The following is a 22,938-nucleotide window of genomic DNA, read 5'->3' on the forward strand; positions in this document are numbered from 1 at the left end:
TAATATTCTCCGTCAATGATGCTGCACTCCCCGAACTCCGCTGGTACCATACATTGATTTAGTGGTGCAGTGAGTTTGCATAAGACCCCGATTAAATCCTATGATTTTTAGCAAGACTCTGGACCCTGCCACTACAATGCACATTTGACTTTCACCCACTCCCAATATTCCTTTCAGTCCAGTGAAAGGCCGGTTTCCTTAAGGGACACGTGCTTCGAATGGTAGGACGTGAAAAGGCAAGTCTTAACAACTTTGTGGATGTCCAAAGGAAGTCCACTTGAAACTTAACTATTTCACCCAAATGTTCTCTCACAATCTGCATGATGAACACAGAAATTGAGATAGGCAGAAGCAATCACAGACAGACCAAAATAGTCTGTTGTACTTTGAAAGCCAAGGGTGTCTCAGTGTTGCTCCTTTTCCATTGCAATTGGTCTCAGAACTCCCACCTCAAAGCATTTCCATAGAAGCTCACCAAAGCGATTTATTTCAAACTTTGCCTCCTTAATTAATTGGGCCACTTTTGCTCCGTACTCAACAGTTCTCTTCTTTTACACATAAATATTGAACAAGCTTTGCTGTAAAAGCAATGCTGGTTAAATACAAAAGGGTTTTAATGGAATATATCAATCGCACTATTTTAAATTTTCAAATATTTGAGGGCTTGTTTTGTTTTGCTTTGGCTCTTTGCTTTTCAAAATATGGCCCGGAAAGGGTTCAGAAGATAAGGAGCAACGTAAAAAGATTCCAAGGTGCAGCCATATTGCAATAGCATGTTGTCAGAGCACATGTTGAAACATGGAGATTGTCATGCTACACGTAAACAGCCACAGTAACCAATGCACAGCAAAGACCTCAGCAGGAACAAGGAATTAAGCATTTCAAAGGTAGGGTGTCTAGTGTGTACAACATCAAAAGCTTAGTGTGCAATCTAAGTACTGCATGTAAAATCTAGTAGCTGCAGGACTCTTTAGATGTATGCTTCAGAAGCTCCTGTTAATTAAAATCAGAGAGCATAGCATCTTTACACTGATTGTAGGGTAAATGAATGATGACGGAATCCCCAACAAGCATTTCAGTGCGAATTAAAGACCCGTGAAAACTGAATTGGGATTCTAGGTAATTGAACAATGAGGGAAACTGTTGTGTAGGAAAGAACTGCAGATGCTGGTTTATACCATAGACACAAAATGCAAGAGTAACTCAACGGGTCAGGCAGCATCTCTGGAGAAACGGAATAGGTGACGTTTCGGATCGCAACCCTTCTTCAGACTCACCATCAGGGAAACAGATTGCCTGCTGTCTACAAAAGGCAATGCCAGATCAACTAAACAATGGAGACGACCCAACAGCAGGGAAGACCAAAACACTGATCAATGAGGACCAAAAGCCAGCGGAATAATTTCAGAGTCTGAAGAAGGGTCCTGACTCGAAATGTCACATATCCATGCCCACCAGGATTGCTGCCTGACCCGCTGAATTGGTCCAGCACTTTTTTTTGGGGATAGTTTCAATCCTTTCCCACATTTATTTCATGATTTTAACTTCACAGCATCTGAAGTTTGTTTCGCTGATTATCCGATTCTGTAAACATGATCGCTGCGGAATTGCCATAAACTGAATTAATTTCCAGCATTAAAATAGGATGTTGGTTAGCAGATCATACACATGGAAATAAAGAACAACCAAGAGATAGTCCGACAATTAAATGCTAAAGTCAATTAATCGCAGAGTCTCGTTGGAGTCAGAGAGAGTAATGGGATTAGTGCAATTCTGTTCTTGATGGTCAGTGAGGACTTGGTGAGCCAAAGGCCCTGCTTTATGCTGTATGACTCCATGACTTCCCAGCCGCGATCCACTGCAAATGCTGCTCTACCCTTCTGTCAACAAGCCATTGCCCACTACTGTTAAAACACTGGGAACTAAAGGGTCAGCTGGTATTTTGCAACAAATGACAAGATTTCAAGGGAAATTTCAAGCACAGGAGGGCAATGCAACCAACAGGTCAGTGTCAGCTTACAACTGAGCAGTTGAACCTGTCCCATTCCTCTGCTCTTTCCTCGAGTCACTTCCATTTTTGGTTACCAACAGCAGCTAGTTGGAAGTGGTCACAAACAAATTACGTGGAACATAGAACAGTATACCACAGGAACAGGCCTTTCCGCCCACACTCCGTACTGAACATGACAGGTTACACTAATCTTCTCTGCCTAAATTTAACATCCATTAAGTGACAATTGGGAATGAGAATGGCTGAGTAGATTTTTTTTGTCTGAATCAGTCTGAAGAAGGGTCCAGACCTGAAAAGTCACCTATCTACATTCTTCAGGTGTGCTGCCTGACCTGCTGAGTTACTCCAACACTTTTTTTGTCCTTTTTTTTGAAAAGCAGCCTCTGCAGTTCCTCGTTTCTTTTTTGCAAAGTTGGTGTATTATCAAAGGGGCTGTGCGTGGCAATCCCTGCCGTGGTGGAGCATGTTTCCCACCTCAGGCATAACCCTGTTATCTTTAGACTATTAGACTTTAGACATTAGAGATACAGCGTGGAAACAGGTCCTTCGGCCCACCCGAGTCCACACAGACCAGCGATCATCCCGTACTCTACCACTGTCCTACACACTAGGGACAATTTACAATTTTACCAAAGCTAATTAACCTACAAACCTGTGCATCTTTAGAATCTCGGACAAAACCGGAGCACCCACAGAAGACCCACACGGTCACCGGGAGAAGGTACAAACTCCTTGCTGACAGCACCCATACTCAGGATCGAACCTGTGCCACTGGTGCCGCAAGACAGCAACTACACTTTGCCTCCCCACTTGTGATAGTAGGAGTTAGCCAAGCTACTGGGCATATTTTATTGATATTAACCTGTCACTCTGGAGAATATCATCCCAGGAGATAGTCAAATCCACATGAAAAAGAAAATGAATGCTGGGTCTGAAAGAAAATGTTTGAAATGCACAAGTAGTTCATCACCTAATATTGAACTTGGCAAGTTTTGGAGGTGGGAATGGGGTGGGGATGGGTGAGCTGATGTCAAAACTGGCTAACCAGACTGGCTAACCAGACTGGCTGCAGACTGTGTAGCAATGCTGACATTTGAAACAGGAAATTATTCCCTTTTCTCTTCGATGCTGGCAGGTCTGCTCTGCACTTCCAGTATTTGCTATTCTCGTTGCATCCAGTTAATGCTGACATGTGGTGAAAATGCTTTAAATTTAGCTGATTTACAACATGAAATCAGTGCACCTAATTTTACCAATTACACTTCGCACTTTTTTGGGGGAATAAAATTTGACTCATCGGTCCTGTAGCTTTTAAACTTTACAAGCAATCCATTACTCAGCTAACAAACCAGGTCAATAGAAAATTGTTCCCAAAGGGATGCAATTTTATGCATTGATTATGTTACTGTGGAAGTGGCTATAATCTATGAAAAAATATAAATGAATGTAGTTCACAACACATGAATTGAGAGACAGTTCATATAGCATGCAGATTCATGTCCACTGTGTGATGAGGTGATGAGTGCTGAATCATCCAACAAGATATTGAAGAAGGTCTATAGCATTATAAGCAAGCTCATTGCTCCTTAAAGTTCCGGCTTATGAATTTCACATTTCAGTAAATAGAACACTTTAAATCCCAAATAATATTACTGGCAGTGCAAAGTCTCAGTGTAAAAACCCTTGTAGATTTAAATTAAAATTCAAGCTTTTCGACGTAATCCACGCATTGAACTTTTAAAACATAAATCTCACCAATTACTGATTCATTGCATCAGCGACAGCAGATATAAACAGCAAAAAATGTCTACAAGGTAAGGGAACATGCCACAATAATAACTAGCCTTACTGGAACTGGAATTGTCAATCTAACATGAAACAAATGGGAACAATTTTTATATATTAAGGCTCTAGAGAAACATTAAAAAAATTCTTACCTTAGCAGAAGTACCATTATGTTTTAAAATGCCATTTCTGCCAACCTCCAGTTGCATTTGCAGAAAAGTTCAGATAGAGTTTAGTACAGTTTAGAAACAAATTAGTTAGTTCTTAGCTTAATTTCTCTTTCTGATTTTGTACAAGGATTCCCCCCAATATCATTTGTGCCTCAAATTCCATCAAATTTAAAACACACTTTTTCTTTTCTAACAATAAAAATGATTCCATCTATTATATTTCTATACAAATCCGATGTTAATAATGTGTGATTTATTAGCTTCAAGTTCCCCACCTGTCACCACACCTCCTCGTCCGCGTTTACTCTGTGTCAGCCACTCTCAATCAACTCTGCAGAGATTTAAAATAAAGCTGTCTCTTTTGATCCCCAGTGACGTTTAACTCAACCATCGATAATATACCAAGAACTGTTCTACTGTGACATTTCCAGCAGTTTCTTCCCAGCCTCTTTGACTGGGATTGTCTATCACTAAGTTTTGTACCATGATGCAAGGTCATGAGGAAACAGAGTGAGATGCCAGATCTTTTTCTTTTGAGTCTTAACTGCAAGCTAATGGGGGAGTATTTAACTTATCTATCCAGATTGAAAGCTGGTTCTCAGAACTGTGTCCCGGTCTTCCAAATCTTTGTGTGCTTACGATTACTTTAAAGGATACTTTGACAGTGATTGCAGTTCATTAGGTACTAAGAACCTAGCTCTGCTCTACTCATAAACCAAGTAAGGAGTAAGCTACAATTGTAAATTAAACTATTTGTTGTTAACTAGATCGTGCTAATGCACATGCACCCTTCAACTCTGTACCACCAAGTACTGGGGTTTTATCTTTCTCAACCCAAGTGACTGAAACCAAATAGTCTGGACTTTATTCCCTTTATCATGTATCTGTACAGTGTGGACGGCTCAATTGTAATTGTGCCTAGTCTTTCCGCTGACTAGTTAGCAGGCAATAAAAAGCTTTCCACTGTACCTCAGTACATGTGACAGTAAACTAAACTAGTCTATCGTTTCTTACGACAGTGTCAATATTTCAAATCTCATTATTGCAAGCTTATCCCATAAATTGAACATGCAAGCAAAGGCATATCAGGAACTTCAGCAGCAGGGGGCAGCAGCAACAAAACCAAAGGAGATTAAAACACATACAAGATTTATTTTAAGATATATGCATCAAACATTATTTATTGGGAAAATGAATCACTTGGATACATTACAATGTGAAGTATAGATACAACGTCGTCATCAGCAAGACCCCCCTTTAGACACTAGAATCTGTACAAAAATACTCTGATTTGTAGCTTTACTCTGCTCAATAATGCTGCAAACATTCACTCTTCTGCACCATTTAATGCAAACTACCGACAAGCATGCCAATATGTGTTCTGATTGCAGAAACTAGAAGCTGGAGTATCTCTCCTTCAGGGGGGTTTACACAAGTCGTGAGTTTTTAACAGCGAAATTGAGTTTTAGCCAGAAGGCCACGATGAAATCTGGGAAGTTGGGAGAGGGGGGGGCATGAAATCGCATGTTACACAATTGCGCCTCCGCGACTTCTGGAAATATACTTAACAAAGGACGGGGATTTTGCCTGGTAGTGTCGCGCCATGTGTGATAGCTTACACACTTAGGAAGCATTAAAACAGAAACTAACCCTCAGAGGGAAAAAATAACAAAATAAAGCAGGTGCACTCTAAATGTCTGAAATGGAAGCAGCGTTCCATATGGTGAAAGGGAAATAAAACAGAGTCCCTGTGAACAAGTGTGCACGTTATGTGTGAGAGTGAGAGGGTGAGCGAGAGGGTGAGCGAGTGGGAGAGCACGAGAGAAAGAGAGCAGTAGCGAGAGAGAGAGAACAAGAGAGAGAGAGAGTGAGAGAGAGAGCATGAGAGCGAGAGAGACAACGAGAGAACAAGAGAAAGAATGAGAATGAGCAGGAGAGAATGAGAGAGAGCAAGAGAGATACTGAAGCTTTGAAAATCACAGTAAAATCAAAGCAAATCAAAGCCTCTTGAAGCAGTTATATAATTGCTGTCCTAGTTTTGTTACAAAACCAGTGTAGAGTTTGGTACTTGCACTGATCTCAGTAGATCCTTTAAATGAAACCTTTTTTTAAAATTTAATTAAACCACAGCACCTCCCTTGGTTCTGAAAGGTGCATGTAACAACAGACAACACATTACACTAGAATTGCACAATATTGCAGCTGGAATAACAACTCACAATTGTATATTTTTACTCGTATGAATATAAAACCAAAAAGGGAGAAAAGACTGATCTTTAAGAAACCTACTTGTTAATCCACAATGATTAGAAACTACAGTAACACAGGTTGCATAGGTTGGCGACACATCAACCCTTAGAGTGAAGAGACAGCATTTTTACAGGCAGTTCAAATGTACATTATTTCAATTGGGAATCAGAAAAGCAAAATTAGTTCTGTTGGAAGCAAAAAGAACATGGATACAAGTACAGGTTACAAAGATAAGACTTAAGGTTACAACAAGATGCACATTATTGGTTACAAGATAAATGCAGCTTAGTGCAGGGTTTGAAGGAATGTAAATAATCAGAGCAGGAAATGTCATTATTCGTTAAAACAAAATAATGCAAACATCAAATGGCATTAATGTATTCTGAACTGAAAAAAAAAAGCATTATAGCTATAGAATAAAGCTATCTGGATACTGTTACATAAGAAACTCATACTTCAGGAATTTTTCAGTACAGGAAAGCTCTGTCTCACGAGGCTTTTCAAATTAAGAGAGACCAAATGTGCAACATACTTTCCACGGATACATATTTTGATCTCCAAGTTCCTGTCATTTTAATGTGGTGGGCTGTTTTGGAATTTAGTGTGCCAGCTGGTAGGAACTCAGTGGTGTGCCAATATCAGCATTGCTCTGTGGACCGGCCAACAGTGAGACTTTGAGCAACACCCTGCTTCCTTTGCAGCTCGTTCCTTACAGATGGATAAGGGAGCTGATGAGATGTAATGCATTGCATAGGAGAAAACAGAAATATGGTTCACGGTCGAGAATTTGAACAAATTTACACTTGCAGTGGCAGAGATTGGCACATGGGAGTTGAGTGGCCAGTGATTTGGCTGCTGTTCATATCAATGAGGCCAGGAGGAAAATCTATCTGTGTCAGGACCAATGCAAGACTTTGTTCCACATAACGCATTGTGGATCTAATCCACTATCACCTATTTTAACAGTGCTACTACGTAGGTCAGCATGCATTGCGTGGAGCAGTGCTGTATACCAACGTGTGTTGGCATTATCGGCATGACCTGACGAATGCGTCATTTGGTGCATTGCAAGGGCAAGCAAGCTTTGAAGATACTGACTGTATGAAGTGTGAAAGTATAGAAGTCATTTTCATACATGACTTCAGCTACATCGCCTCCCCTGTCAAAGCATAGTTCAAATTACATAAGCCACTGTTATATTCAACTTACATCTTGCTTGTGGAATGCCGCTTTGACCTTACTGTTGGGAATACTTGTTTTCCAAGCTACTTATTTTTTGAAATCAACTAATTACATTTTGGCAGACAGAAAACACCATATATTACAATTGGTATGAAGGAAGTGGTGGAGAAGTTAATTCCGGGCTGTAACATAATGCATTTAGGATTTAAATTTATAGCATAGAGGATGCCTATTACCCTGCTCACTACCTTTTCTCTCAACTACCTGGGAGAAAATATAGGAGCTTGAGAGCACAGACACCTAGGCTTAAGAACATCTTCTTTCTCCACCGCTATCAGACTCCTGCACCAATTAAATATTATACACCCGCTTCCCAGAGGTGCTGCTCACATACTATTACTCTTAAATCCACCTAGATTGCGTTATTCCATTATTGCACTTTAGTGTTTTTTTGCATTATTTCAGATTGCACAACAACCTTTGCACTATTCTGCTGTTTTGCATTTGTCATTTTATTTACTGTTATATCGTTACCGTATACTTTTTACTCTTATGAGCTTCATGCAAACAAGGAATTATATTGCACCTTGGTGTACGAGACAATAAATTAATCTAATGTAATCTATTTATAGATCTTGATAACATTTATTTCACTGCTTGCAAATGCTGAAAATATATCCACGTATTATATAAGTTTACACATATCTCAGAGTCATCCCTGTGGGTTGGCCAAGGCAGAGTAAAGAGGTGGGTGGGAAAGACAGTTGAAGGAAGCAAATGCTACGAGTGAAATCATTAAAATCCCATACAAAACAAAGGGAACCAATACTGGAGAGGAAGTCATACATCTGCCAGATGGAGCATTCATCGCTAAATTTATTTTGAATTTCAAATCGGCACAAACAACACACACGTAGAGTATACTATTGATGAACACACCACTTATCTATTCTTCCCTAGTGGTAGATAATACACTGTGTATATTATATGCAATGTACAATACATAGGTAAATGGGGATGGTTAGCAGGACGTCTTGCTATGCAATTGGCTACCTTGGTCATTTTATAAATATACGAGAACATCAGGCCACACCCCCGTCATCATCCTCAAATAATACATACAAATAGTCTTATACTACATGACCAATGTGCAACGCCACGAGATGCCCTTGTGCATTATTTGGAAAGAGAGGAACGCATTGGAGACTATTCTGGAAAAGAAGGTTTTGTCTTATGAACATAAAATACATATTTTAAAGAAATTGGTTTGTTAATTCACGAGTAAAATCTTGTGACACATTAAGCACTGAGACTTTCATGAAGCCTCACATCAGGTTATTTAATTAACTGGAGCCTTGCTGGATGAAACTAGTATAACTAGTTTAGGCAATCGCCAAAATGTTAAAGGGGATGTCCCCAAGGTTTGGTCCCAGTACGATTGGTATATTTGATAAGTTTTAGATAAAAGAAGAGCAAAATCTAAACCAAACAAATTAAGCTCACCACTTTATTAGGTCACAGAAAGGTAAATGAGATTTGGCCTAGGTAAATGTAGGTCGAGTGTGGTCAGATCACCTCAGAACATTGCCACAATATGAAATCATCCTGAAAGGAGTTAAGAGGAAATGAAAGGTAGTCACAAAATGCTGGAATAACTCAGCACGTCAGGCAGCATCTCTGGAGAGAAGGAACGGGTGACATTTCGGGTCGAGACACTTCTTCAGACTGATGTCAGGGGAGGGAGTGGGACAAAGATAGAATATAGTTGGAGACAGTAAGACTAGTGGGAGAACTGGGAAGGGGGAGGGAATGGAGAGATAAAGCAAGAGCCACCTGAAGTTAGAGAAGTCAATGTTCATACCGCTGGGGTGTAAACTACCCAAGCGAAATATGAGATGTTGTTCCTCCAATTTGCGCTGGCCTCATTCTGACAATGGAGGAGGCCCAGGACAGAAAGGTCAGATTGGGAATGGGAGGGGGAGTTGAAGTGCTGAGCCACTGGGAGATCAGATAGGTTAAGACGGACTGAGCGGAGGTGTTCAGTGAAACGATCGCCGAGCCTGCGCTTGGTCTCGCCGATGTAGAGAAGCTGACACCTGGAACAGCGGATATAGTAGATGAGGTTGGAGGAGGTGCAAGTGGATCTCTGCCTCACCTGGAAAGACTGTTTGGGTCCTTGGATGGAGTCAAGGTGGGAGGTAAAGAGACAGTGTTCCATCTCCTACGGTTGCAGGGGAAAGTACCTGGGGAGGGGGCGGTTGGGTGGGAAGGGACGAGTTGACCAGGGTGTTTCAGAGGAAATGATGCCTGTGTTATTGGCACAGAGCACTGAATCGGCGGCAAATGCAAACAATGCAACAGCAATATTTTTTACAGATGAAGAACACCATTTTGTCATTGTGCAGATCTTTGGTTAAATGCATCAAATACAATGTGCATCTAATACAGCTCTGGTCCCCTCACATCAAGGAGCTGGCTAAAAGTTCATAATACAGACTGAGGAAATGATTCCTTGCATAAACGGATTAAAAGAACTGGATCTACTTCTTTTCAAGCAAAGGCTTAACATCAACTAATAAGATGTTTAGTCAGTCGTGAAAGGGATAGGTTTTGTGCCAATTTATAGAGGATTCCAGTTTGAAAGACTGGAGAGGAGAGTGGAAAGTAAACACACAAAGTGTGCAAATTTAGTAATGGACAACTCAGTTCCCTTTAAAGGTTGTGACTGGAACCAGTGTTGTGCCCGGTTGTAGATGAGTAAATATTCAAGTACATATTATCTCTTAAAACAATTGTTATCACTCGAGGGTGTCAGGAAAAGTGGGTATGGGCAGGATAGGTTTATTCTATTAGGTTTATACAATGGTCTGGCTCAGCTGGCAATTTGTATGTGCTATTACAGAAAGCCATCAATGAAAGCTCTCCTTCGTACTAGTGGATTCCTGTGTGTCTTCCCGGATTACCAGTAATACTTTGCAAACATGGATAGGTGATCGCAAAATGTTACCAATCCAAATTCTTCAGCGATGCTGCCTAACCCACTGAATTACCCCAGCACTTTGTGTCCTTCTTTAATAACCAGCATCTGCAGTCCTTGTGTTTCTATCACATCTACTTCTTTTAACATTAATGGTATCCTCTGGAGAATAGTTACTGTGTGCAGGATTACAAAACGGTGTCAACATAAACTTACACCAGGCCATTCTTTCAGAACCCATTTTTCAGTGCTTCAAACACATTTCATACAATAACAGCTATTAAAGCCATGCGGACAATTCTGAACCAGCTAGAATTGGGGAAAAAACAGGGGGGGGCATAAATTAAAAATTGCTGGCCCCACTTTAATGAAGAAAATTGTGCTTAAAATAATTTTTAGTTGACAATAACAATCGGAGGAATATGAGAATTGACGTAAAAAAACATCAACTTTCACAGATAGGCACTTCTACTTAAGGTTGCATGAAAAAGCATAAAGAATAGTGTTCTCAAAACAAAGTTCCTGCCACATTTTCACGTTTAAGCGGCTACCGGAAGTGTCATGAAATCCACAACTACAGACTTGTATGAACCAGAGACTAACACTAAAGTCAGGCATTTAAATTTCTGAATTCCCAGATGACAATACAAATGTCAACAAAATAGCCCAATTATCATCAACAAGGCTCCTCAGTGGTTAAACTGAACAGCCACATACTTTATTTCCTCACCTGTTTAATGAGAAGTGGATTGCTATTGATAATCATCAGTGATCCCTTTATTTTTTAGGGAGATTGTGATTTACCCATGTCAAAAAATGATTTATATAGGTTATCAATGATAAATATCCCTCTTGGAGAAAGAAAAATCATTGGAACATATCTGATTGGACCTTTTCTGCCATTTCCAATCTTGAACACAATGTTAGTGTTGGTGGTGACATAAGAAGCCAAAATAAACCCAGAATCCGGACCTTTTTTCCTCAAGATAAAGAACATAGACACAAAAAAACAGAGTAACTCAGCCGGTTAGACATCATCTCTGGAGAAAAGGAATAGGCGACATCACGGGTTGAGACACTTCAGAACATAAATAGTTTAGAATATAAAGAGATTTTTTTTTTCTCTGAACACTTATTTGCTGTTACAATTGTATTCATTTCTGGACAGATTTCCATTTCAACATGTCACCTCTGTTGCACTAAATTCCCGACAGAAATTCAAGTTGGTTTATTGGGATGCAATATGATCCATCTTTTCAAATTAGAGGTCTTGATCATAATCGCACTGGGGGAGCCAAGATTCCAAGGACAAAACTGAGGCATTAAACTGGTAATGGACCACAACAGCATTCTTTTACTTCAACTGTCTATTGTGTTTGATTTTTCTTGTAAGTGGCTGATTGTCCAACCATCAGGGTCATTACTATGGATCTAGATGTCTGAAGCCATATCCCTTTTAGGTTTGAACCAGGGTGGATGGGCAGGTAAAGTAATAATAGGGTAAAGGACAGACATTAGGAATAAGAAAATCACAGCCTTCCAAACCTCACACTGAAAAAGAAAATGGGAAAAACGGCGAGAGAAAAGGTTTTAGCTCTTCAGTCGTCCAAATGAAAGTGCACTTTGCAATGTATTAGACTGGAGGTGACAATATCGTGAAGCATGATCTTTTGAAAGTGGAAGCTAGTGAAGTGGAACACAAGGACATTGGGAACTCTATCGCTTTGACTACTGACTATTAGATTCCATTATTACATTGGATGTCTCAACATGATCGCCTATTCAATCTTCCAAACACCGCCAACTACAGCAATGAAACCTCCCTTCAAGCTTTTCCATTCATCTTTTGCTTTCAACGTAATTTCACCGACACTACTTCAAGGAAGACCAAGGAGATAAGACAGCTGGAAGAATGTGCAAACAGGAGACAAATGAAATCAAATGGCGAGAAATATGAAGTTATATTTAGGTAGGAAAGAGAGTGTATACAATTTTAAAAGGGTACAAGAACAGAGCCATCTGAGGGGGGATCAGGGGAAACTGTGTGCATCTTTCACTGAAAATGAAAAATCACATTAAAAAGGTGGTCAAAATTATACAAGATATATAAAATTATGAGAGGCATAGATAAAGTAGACAGTCAGAACCTTTTTCCAAGTATGGAAAAATAAAACTCTAAAGGGCATAGCTTTAGGATGAGAGGGGCAACATTTAAAGGATAAGTTTTTTTTTACACACAGGTGGCTGGAATGTGCTGACAGGGTGTAGACTGAAGCAGATACATTAGTGGCATTTAAAAGATTTTTGGAGAGGCATATGGATATGCAGAGAATGGAAAGATATGAGTTATGTACAGATAAATAAGTGCTGGTCGGCATCGTGTTCAGAACAGACATTGTGGGTCGAAGGGACTGTTCTTGTGCTGAACTGTTCGATGTTATATTGTAATTTTACAGATCCAGTGGATATTTTTTAACTGATCTATGTTCTATGTCTATCCTGAGCTTTATAAAAATCAGCAATGGAGTCAAAGAACAAGAAAGACATAATGAACCATTAGAAACATATGCGTGGCTACAATTGGAGTACTACATTGAATTCCTGGTGTCAGATGAGAAAGTTTCAGAGAGAGGATGGAGGACAGATGAACCAAAATGATTTTAGGCATGAAAGACCTTTAACTATATGGACATAATAAAGATGGGGACTCAAGAAACTGCAGATGCTGGTATTCTGAGCAAAACACAAGGTGCTAGAAGACCCTCTGAGTTCCTCCAGTATGCTGTGTTTAGCTTATGTTAAAGATAGAGCAGTCTACATGAAAAAGGGGAGGATACTTAAGAGATGTGGTCCAGGTAATTTCTACCATGAAAGCGAAAGACTGAATCAAGGAAAAGAAACCGTTCTCATTGGCAAAGGGGTAAAAAAACTGGGGAACAACGAAAGAAGCTGATTGTCAAAGAAACGAACAGTGACATGAGGATTTAAAAAAATATAGCACGTAGTTTAGATTTGGAATACATTACATTTGAAACTACTGCCACTACTACGTAGAGTCAAAGAGACTGGATGAGTATCCAAAAACAAAAGATTTTGGAGGGCTGTTGGGAGAGGATGTGGAAATGAGACTTGTGGAGCTGTTCTTGCATAGAACCTGAATGGCATGTCAAATAGTTTCCTTCCATATTGTGACCATTCTATGACACTGTAATGTTTGATAGAAGTCACAGTGCAAGAAATAATAAGAGCATTTCTGTACATGAATGAATAATCTGTAGGTTATGCCCAAAATTATATTTCATCCCTCGTATTTCTTTTAAAATAATTTTGTTAGTTTTCATTTCATCCAATCTTGATGATCAGTTCCATTTTCATCCAGTAAAATCACAATTTTTCTCTCAAGATGGCCACATCTTAAACCCTTCAATACCAACTACCTTCAATGGCCTTAGTTGACTTTGACAACTGAGTTTGTTATGTGTTCTGTCTCACATCTTTCATTACTTCCTGCTTTTGCCGTGAGAGAGCCAAGAGTTGGTTTAATTTGACATATGTACCAAAAACAGAACAACTAAATTCTTACTTGCAGCAGCATAATAGGTCTGTAAACACTGTACTCATAGATAGGACCACTCAAACCCCCGTCATTCCCTCTTATTCCCTCTCCCATCAAGCAGAAGATACTAAAGCTTGAAAATGCCATATTCAAGAACAGCTTCTTTTGCTGTTATCAAACTCTTGAATAGACCTCGCATTTCTTAGGGCTGAATTCCCAACGTTTCAATCTACCTCATTACGGCCCTTGCACTTTTCAAAAAGATGTGCACTTTGTCTATAGCTGCAATACTCTATTCTGAAATCTTGTTTATGTTCTCATTTGTTCTACCTGATGTACTCATGTGCCGTTTGATTTGCTTGGACTGTGCGCAAAGTTTTTCACTGTATCTCGGTGTACATGACAATAGTAAACCAATACAGGACCAATTCAAACTGTTTTAACATCAATCCTTCCAGTTTATAAAATCAGAGCTGGAGAAGAGTTCATCAAGAGAGACTTTGACAACGACTAACGTAAAAGGCACCGTTAACACCGAATCTCCAATCTGTGCCCGGGCTATAGAAGCAGGCGAAAGGTAGAAATCTAGTCTTACTGCTCTGGTGCCTGGCACGTCAAAACTCTGGAGTTACTGCACCAATCGGTCACAAAAGAGCCACCAGAATTAAAGAGGGATCATACAGTTCTACGAGGTAACTAGGCGTTCAGGAAGGAAAATTGGGCAATTTATCGGAACAAAACTTTTCATTCTACACATCAAGGAAAGAACCCAATATTACTTCTAACAGAAATCCTGGTCCTCCGAAAACACAATAACACTGATGAGAGATAAAACTGTACCTTAATTGGTACACGTGACAATAAAAGGCCTTTGAACCTTTGAACTCCACAGATCTGTAGAGGCACTGTGTGATAGTGAATTTGATCAATGAATTATCATAATCAGTCACATTTTGAATAGTGTCACCATTTACAAGATTACATCACAAGGCACAGTTTGCCTCAACACAGTTAGCTATATGCTGACACTGCTTCATTTTAAACCACTTAATTTACAGAATGACTCAATAACTTATTTTTATATAGAGCTGGCTAAATTTGATTTAATGGAACTTCACTGAAGGCCAAAAGTCTCACCTGCATTCGATAACAGGGAGGACAAAGGGCACAGAGTTTTGGAGTACTCCCTGCATATCACAAAACACTACATGACATTTGAGATAAGAATGCAAGGAATGCAGCAACCAAAATTCTTGATTATTATTTAAACTCTATTTCTTCATAAGATTCCAATTTGTGTTAAGAAATAACCACTGGGTAGTTATTTAGATCCAAATTTCACAATGTGCCACTACATTCTGCAGATATCAACCTCCATCAACAATTCTCATTTGGCAGCTCTTTGTTATAATTTTGTTTTAATTGCATCAAAATGAGTTTTCAACTTCCTCAGTGAGGCGGTGTTGATTGTAATCTTTCCATGTAATACAAGGATGGGTAGATTGGACTATCAGAGAATTTCAACATACATCAAATCCAGATTTGCCCATATCTCAGCTACTTCCACTTTAATTGGGTGAAAATATTTCAGAGTTTTTTTGACCTAACTAAATCCACAGATTTTGTCTGTGGAAGGACTAATAATGTCAAGTGCCTAATAATTTTATCAAAGCAGGGACCCAGTCACCAATACACTGAAATTAGTAATTGTACATCAATCACTCATTCTAACACTGTTAGTTTTTGACATGTATTCTTCAAAACTTGCAGTTCAATACAGAAGCCATACAAGTGATATTCTTGTATCCAACAATACCTGAAGTCAATACCTTCATTGACTTGACCTGTTATGAGAAAGCATTCCAAAAAGATCTAATAATCTTGCCAGTAAATACCCCACTAATATTTCCACAAAAATAAATAATTTAACGATATGAAAAAGCAAAACCAATTTTGTTTAAAAGTTGAGATCAGGACATAATGCACTATTGTTGTTTCCGTTTTGTACACTGAATTCCGTTAAATTAATCAGTGCCTATCTACCCTTTCTAGGATTTTTCAGAATTTACTTTGAAAAGGGCACAATCTTAATAATCAATATGACCGTACTTTTGCTAAAATGGCAAAATTATATCAATTTCAAAGATGAAAGAAAATGTCAGAAAGGTCATGCTTATTAGACAGGACACAATGGCGAGATAGCAAAATGAAAATGTAACCTATTTCCTCAGTCAGTGAAACCTTGTCACAGATTGCATGGAAAATCCAGAGGGAGATGAAAATGCCGGTGCAGAGGGCTGCTGAATTTAACGTGCTTGCTGGGCCATCCTACAGGTCTATCAGTTGATCCACAAGCAGTAAAGACCTAGCTAAGTTGGGAAGACTGGATTCAGAGTTCCCACTGTTGTTTCTAGAATGGCCACCTGGAAGGGTAACACAAATTAATTTATGTCAAGAAGCACGGGGTTACATAATCACAGGTGTAAGACAGTACATGAGTGAAAAAGGCGGTATAAATTTCTAGAGATTTTATTTGGCCTTCTATGCCATTATTCAAGGGCATTTGTTTGGATTCTGGGTTAGACAACGGGGCGGGGGGCAATAATATTTGCAAAAATAACTCAGTCTTTTAAAAAAAAATCACAGATTTTATCCTTCCTTATTGTGCTAAGTACTATAGACTTATTTTTACAATGCAAGCTTTGCTTTGTAATTCGAAATGTGATACAGTCACATCCGCCTGTGGTATTAAATAGCAGCTCCACTGGAAGCTATGTTCTGAGTATAAGCATTCAGAGTATTTTCAATTATGCATTTGGGCCGACTGTATCTGACATAGTCTCTGACGCAAATTATTTATTTTTCCAAATGTGCACAGTAATTATTTTCAAACTGCACATAAATTTAAGACACCTGCTCTGGAAGATTAAAAAATGGCCACGAGCATGGGGAAGGCTTTCGAAAAGCAAATTTTTGGAAAATAATTTTATGCATGGATTATTTCAAAGTAGATTTGACTGCTGAGTAAATTTATACTGCTAGATAAACAATGCTAGCTTAGAACAGACTGGAAATGTGTAACGCTGTGACATCAAACTTAATTGCAGCACTCTCACTACAAAGATTGAAAAAATATAATTGTACTGAACTCAAATATCTTCAAATGCGTGAAGATATTATCATTCCTATTCGGTTTGAGAGGATGCAAGAAGAACACCTGGTTCATGCTGCCTCCTCTAATTCTGTATTTCCAAAAGGAAATATGTTCATATGGCATGTTAAACAACCTTAAAATGTCCCAAGGGGTTTTGTCGCCAACAAAATGGCTAACAGTTTAAAATCATAGAATTGTACAGTACAGGAATAGGCCCTATTGGCCCACCTTGCTCGTGCCAACTGTGATGCCTTTCTATGCTAATCTCATTTGAATGCATTATGCCTGTATCTCTCTGTGCCTTTCCTATTTAAGTACCTGCCCTAATACAAACAAGTTTCAATAATAAGGCTGATTTATTTACACCCTTGTCTGCCTGCTCTGCATAAAATATTGGTAGATTATTCACTCATTCAAAGTCCAATGAAATGAATTTTTTGCTTATAATAAAAAGGGAAGTTTTACTGTTTCTCGGTGCTGTTCAAAGAAGAAACCAGCACCTATGTGCCTTTGCTTTGTTTTGACACCGCGGGCATCAAGAATGTTTAGTTAGAGCAACGTATTCCACATTCAAGCTCAGACTATAACTGTATCACGTTCATGTTATAGGTGCAGAATGAGGCCATTCGACCCATCGAGTGCACCGCCATTCAATTATGGCATCTTTCCCTCTCAACTCCATTCTCCTGCCTTCTCCCCGTAATCCTGACACCCTTACTAATCAAGAGCATGTTAATCTCTGCTTTAAAAATACCCAAAGACTCGGCCTCCACAAACGTATGTGGCAATGAATGCCACAGATTCACCAGTCTCCAGATAAAGAACTTCCTCCTCACCTCCTTTCTAAAGGTGCGTCATCTCCTTTCTAAAGCTACAGCATTTACTTTCAACAGCTCGGGCGTATCTGTGGAAGAGCCAGTTTCCGAAGCCAGCTGGCTTTGTTTGCATTTAGCTTAATTTTCTCACCCAAGAGACTCAATATTCTTGTTTCGGAAGTGTAGGTCCTTTTGGGTCACCTTGACCTTAAAAATATTTGTTCTTGTAGAGTTAAAGATCATAATACATCAACAAAATGATGGATTGATGGTCGTGGATGTGTTGGTACAACGACATTATAATCAGCTTAGAAACAACAACAGCGAATGTGGGAAAGGGAGCCAACTGGAGAGGTGGACAAACTCAATGTTAATGTGGCAAATTATCCTTTAAAATTATATGTTCTTTATAACAATTTTAAATAAGACAAGGTTCTGAATATGGAAAAAATGAATTACGTAGCATTCCCAACCATTAGAAAATTGTGCATTATAAGACTTGATAGAAGAATATAAAATTATGAGAGGCAGAGATAGGGTAGATAGTCAGAACCTTTTTCCCCATGGTGGAAATGTCCAACAGTAGAGGGCATAGCTGGAAGGCGAGAGGGGGAAAGTTTAATTGAATTGGGTTTTTTTTAAACACAAAGAGTGGTGGGAGTCAGGAATGCACTGTGGTGTTTACAAATACGATAGTGGCATTTAAGAGACATTTGGATAGGCGCATGGAAGTGCAGGGAATAAAGGGTTATGGATCATGTACAGGCACATGAGATTAGTTTAACTAGACATCATGTTTGGCACAAACATTGTGGGCCAAAGGACCCGTTCCTGTGCTGTACTGTTCTATGCTATAACCCTAATCTTACAGCCTAGTGCATTACCTTGACAAATACTCCAATACAATACTGAACAAGTGCAGCACTGTGGGTATACTTTTATTTGACTCTGAGGTAAAACTGAGACCATATTTTTCTATTTGCCAAGGCATTAAAGTATCTTTTTGGCCATTCAAACAGCAGGCAAGTTCTTAAAATACCCAAACAAATATTCCTCAATGATCATAACAAAAAACAAAAGATCTACTGAACTACCTGTTTGTGGGCTATACTTTACTTCATAACTTGCACCTTTGAAAATCAGGGCAATGTGACCAACTGCGGTCATCTTTCTAATAGTTGCCATGGACTCAAAGCAGCTGCCCGGTCTTCCTCTCTACCGTTAAAATTACTCTGAATTTAATTCAATGGCTGTAGCCAGAAATATCCAAACTTCTTTTGCTATGCCCCACTTCAGTGCAATTTTTGTAACATCTTCCCAACCACCCTGTCGCAAATACATATTCTCTTTGTGTTAATTAAAACATTTTGTATGATTGTATACCTTTCGATGGGAAGAAGAGACAAAGTCAACTCTCAGTTTGAAAACGCAGACTGCATCGAATTTTGGGACATTCCAAGGCTGAAAAATACGCTATATCAATCCCTGGTGTGATGAGCAGAATCTGGAGCCAGTTGAGGGGAACATGTGGCGAATAAAAATGGGATTAGTACAAATTTTGAGGAAGTTATTAGGACAAGATTAGTTTGAGTGCTTGATGCCCAGTTAGAACTAAAGTGGGACGAAGGGCCTGTTTCGCAGCTGTATGACCATAAAATGGCAAAGTTGCAAGATTAAGACTTAAACATTCGTGTAGTATAGCTGTGGAAGAGGATTGTGTGATTAATATGTGAATTTATGAAGATTAGAATTACTAAAGCGAAGCTTGCATTATTTTCTTCCAATGATGGTTTTGTGGAAAGTGCACGAAATATCAATAAAGGGGGAACGATAAGACAACAGCAAATGTTTCATTCAAATCCTTACCTTGTGAATTTTTTGACAACACAGGAATGGGGTCAAAATCATCATCTTCCACTTTGTCATTTTTAATAGAAAGATCAAAGTCTGAGATGAGGTTAGTATCCTCTGCAGCATGTAAAAGGGAAGCATGTATAATAAGAAGCAAGGTTTTTGGAAAAAAAAGTTAAATATAAACAGAATGCAGGATTAAGTTGAGCAAAGTTAGTTCATGCAAAAAGGATATTTTACCATTTATATATAAACCTTCCATCAAATTGAGCCAACCATGAGACAATGAACAGGACAGTGTAGAATATGCCAAAAACAAAGCACCAACCAAAAGTTTCATTTCTATGTTATATGCTTATCTATTTTTCAGAACGTTGAAGGTCAATGATTTGATAACTAATTTCTTGACAAGTACCCAATTTGCATGACAGTTTTATTTGTTTACCTTTCTTTCTCTCTCTCTCTCTCTCTCTCTCTCTCTCTCTCTCTTTCTCTCTCTCTCTCTCATGCCTCCACTCATGCAACGAGCAACAAACAACTTCACTTTAATGAACACTTCAACTTTATTCTCCACCTTTCTTTTAAAAATGTCTGACTTCAAGATACAATATGGGTGAATATCAGGAACAACCTTCTCTCAAACTAGACTGCTATTTAACCCGTTGAATACTGCAGTTTCCCAAAAATCTCTTTAGCTCTTGTAACACGAGCATACAACATCCTGCATGTTTTTTCACCAACACACTGTAGTATACCAATGTGGGGGAAGGAAAATAATTTATTAAAATACTGGACCAGAACTTGTTGCCAACATTTTAGTTTAGTTTAGAGATAGAGTGTGGAAACAGGCCCTTCGGGCCACCGAGTCCACTCCGTCCAGCGATCCCCGCACATCAACATTATCCTACACACACAAGGGACAATTTACAATTATACCAAGCCAATTAACCTATAAACCTGTAGGTCTTTGGTGTGTGGGAGGAAACCGGAGATCCCGGAGAAAATCCATGCAGATCACGAGGAGAATGTACAAACTCCGTACATCCGTAGTCAGAATTGATCCCGGGTCTCTGGCGCTGTAAGGCAGCAACTCTACCGCTGCGCCACCATGCCGCCCCCATGCTCAACCCAAAAATGTGAACCAACTATGGAATGACCATTTGTTGATCCCCAACATCTATTTGCTGGCAATTGTCCTCACAATCTAAAATGGTAATGTCCTGTGCAATGGCAGGACCTCGTGTGATGAAATGGTGTCACATGTGGGGAGGGAGTGTTAGGGGAAATGGGATGCCAGACCAAACCCCATCCAGGGCAGTTGAAAGAAATCGAGAGCTGGCAAAGCCATGACCATCCAGGCTTTTCCAGCTGTTAACCCAGACACGGATTTCATTGCTCCTGATCTCCAGAAATAATTAAAATTATCAAAAATAAATTAAACACTTGTTTTAAAATTATTAAAAATGTAAATGAAAGCAAATCATAACAATCATTATAAGACCATATTACATAGGAGCAGAATTAGGCCACTTGGCCCATCATCTGCTCTGCCATTCCACCATGGCAGATTTAAATTTCTCGCTCAACCCCATTTTCCTGCCTTCCCCCTGATGCCCTTACTGATATAAATCACTTAATCAAAAATGTACTTGCTCTTTTCCCCTGCAGCTGTTCCTCTTTTTCATTTCTCTGCATTTCCCAGAAAGTTCTGACCCATTAACCAAGACTCCACCACAGAAATGCTTTTAAACCGATGAGTGACTGACATTGTGAGATCTTAAAATTCCTTCAATGAATGAGGAATAACACGAGCATTTTGTACGAGTAATTAGGATAGCCTAAATTCTCAGAGCATGCTCTAACTAACCGTTCATTACTCCCCAACTACTTTTGTCCGATCCAGCTTTTTGTTACTCCAGCTTTTTGTGTCTATCTTCAGTCTGATCAATATTTCCATTATGAAGACCACCTATATTTTCATGGTACTGAATAATTAATTATCTATTTTCTTTCTGTAATTGAATTCCTGCTTTTATTCCCTTAATCTTGATAAAACCTCAGGCTTTGAAACCGATGATGTGCCAGACATTATATATAACCAATAATGCTCCACGAATTTGGGAACACTTTTCTTCATATATTTGTGAATAATACATCTTTAAAGATACCAATATAAATGGACTTAAAACAAAACCAACACAGAACATTACACATACAGAATTAACAAGCTGTGAACAGCAGAGCCCAACTAAATTAAGATGCGTTGGAAATCAGCAAACTACTGTCTAGCCATTCTGGAAAAAAGGAATAGGGGATGTTTCGGGTCAAGACCCTTCATCAGACTGTCGACCGGAAACGTCACCTATTCCTTTTCTCCAGAGATGCTGTATGACCCGTTGACCTTACTCCAGCATTTTGGGTCTATCTTTGGTGTAAACCTTTTTACACAGGCTGACTAGCCACTGTGCATCCAATTAATAATCACACTGCCTTGTCATCGTCAATTATTTTCCATTTTCTCCAGAGATGCTGCCTGACCTGCTGAGTAACTCCAACCATTGCTTTCTAACTTTGGTCACTGCGCCTTTCTGCCTCTGTAAATTGCTAACCCATGCATTGTCATCCTTGCCATTTTCTCTGTTTAAAAATATATATCCAAATCTTATAAAGCTATTGGGGCAAATTTAACAAATTTGCATTGGATATCAAATAATGATGAGACGTCGAACAGGAAGGAGATTGAGAACCTCATACCCTGGTGCCAAGACAACCACCTCTCCCTCAATGTCAGGAAGATAAAGGATATTGTGATTGACTTCAGGATCGACACATTCAGGCACACATTCGACAGCCGGCTGCGGGAGCTTCTATCGTCCCGACCGCGGGAGAATAAAAAGGAAGATTCTACTTTTTTGCTGTCCATCACGGTGAGGAATGTGGGGAATCAGCTGTGGTGGATGTTTATGTTAACTTTAATGTAGTTGTGTGTCTTGTTGCTTTTTTTTCCCGTATGGCTGTATGGTAATTTGCATATCATTATACCTTAATTGGTACAGCTGACAATAATAGGACCAGTCTCACCCTAGTCATTCCCTCTTCTCCCCTCTCCCATCAGGCAAGAGGTACTGAAACTTGAAAACACATACCTCCAGATTTCTTCCCAGCTGTTATAAGGCAAATGAATCGA

General features: G+C 39.2%; 1 protein-coding gene across 8 annotated transcripts in view; it reads right to left on the reverse strand.

Annotated features, from left to right (window-relative positions):
* aak1b (AP2 associated kinase 1b) overlaps positions 1 to 22,938 on the reverse strand; it is a 104,422-nt gene that overhangs the window by 2,331 nt on the left and 79,153 nt on the right. For 2 of the 8 annotated variants that reach the window (XM_078428779.1, XM_078428778.1), the window contains one exon: positions 19,767 to 19,868. The exons of 4 other annotated variants lie outside the window; for them this stretch is intronic. In XM_078428779.1, coding sequence (XP_078284905.1) covers positions 19,767 to 19,868 — 102 coding nt within the window. Of the gene's footprint in view, positions 1 to 6; positions 16,355 to 19,300; positions 19,405 to 19,766; positions 19,869 to 22,938 lie in introns of those variants that run through there. 2 more of the 8 variants (XM_078428784.1, XM_078428785.1) reach the window with 2 other exon arrangements.

The sequence above is a fragment of the Rhinoraja longicauda genome, chromosome 36, assembly GCF_053455715.1.
Source record: "Rhinoraja longicauda isolate Sanriku21f chromosome 36, sRhiLon1.1, whole genome shotgun sequence".
Taxonomy (NCBI): domain Eukaryota; kingdom Metazoa; phylum Chordata; class Chondrichthyes; order Rajiformes; family Arhynchobatidae; genus Rhinoraja; species Rhinoraja longicauda.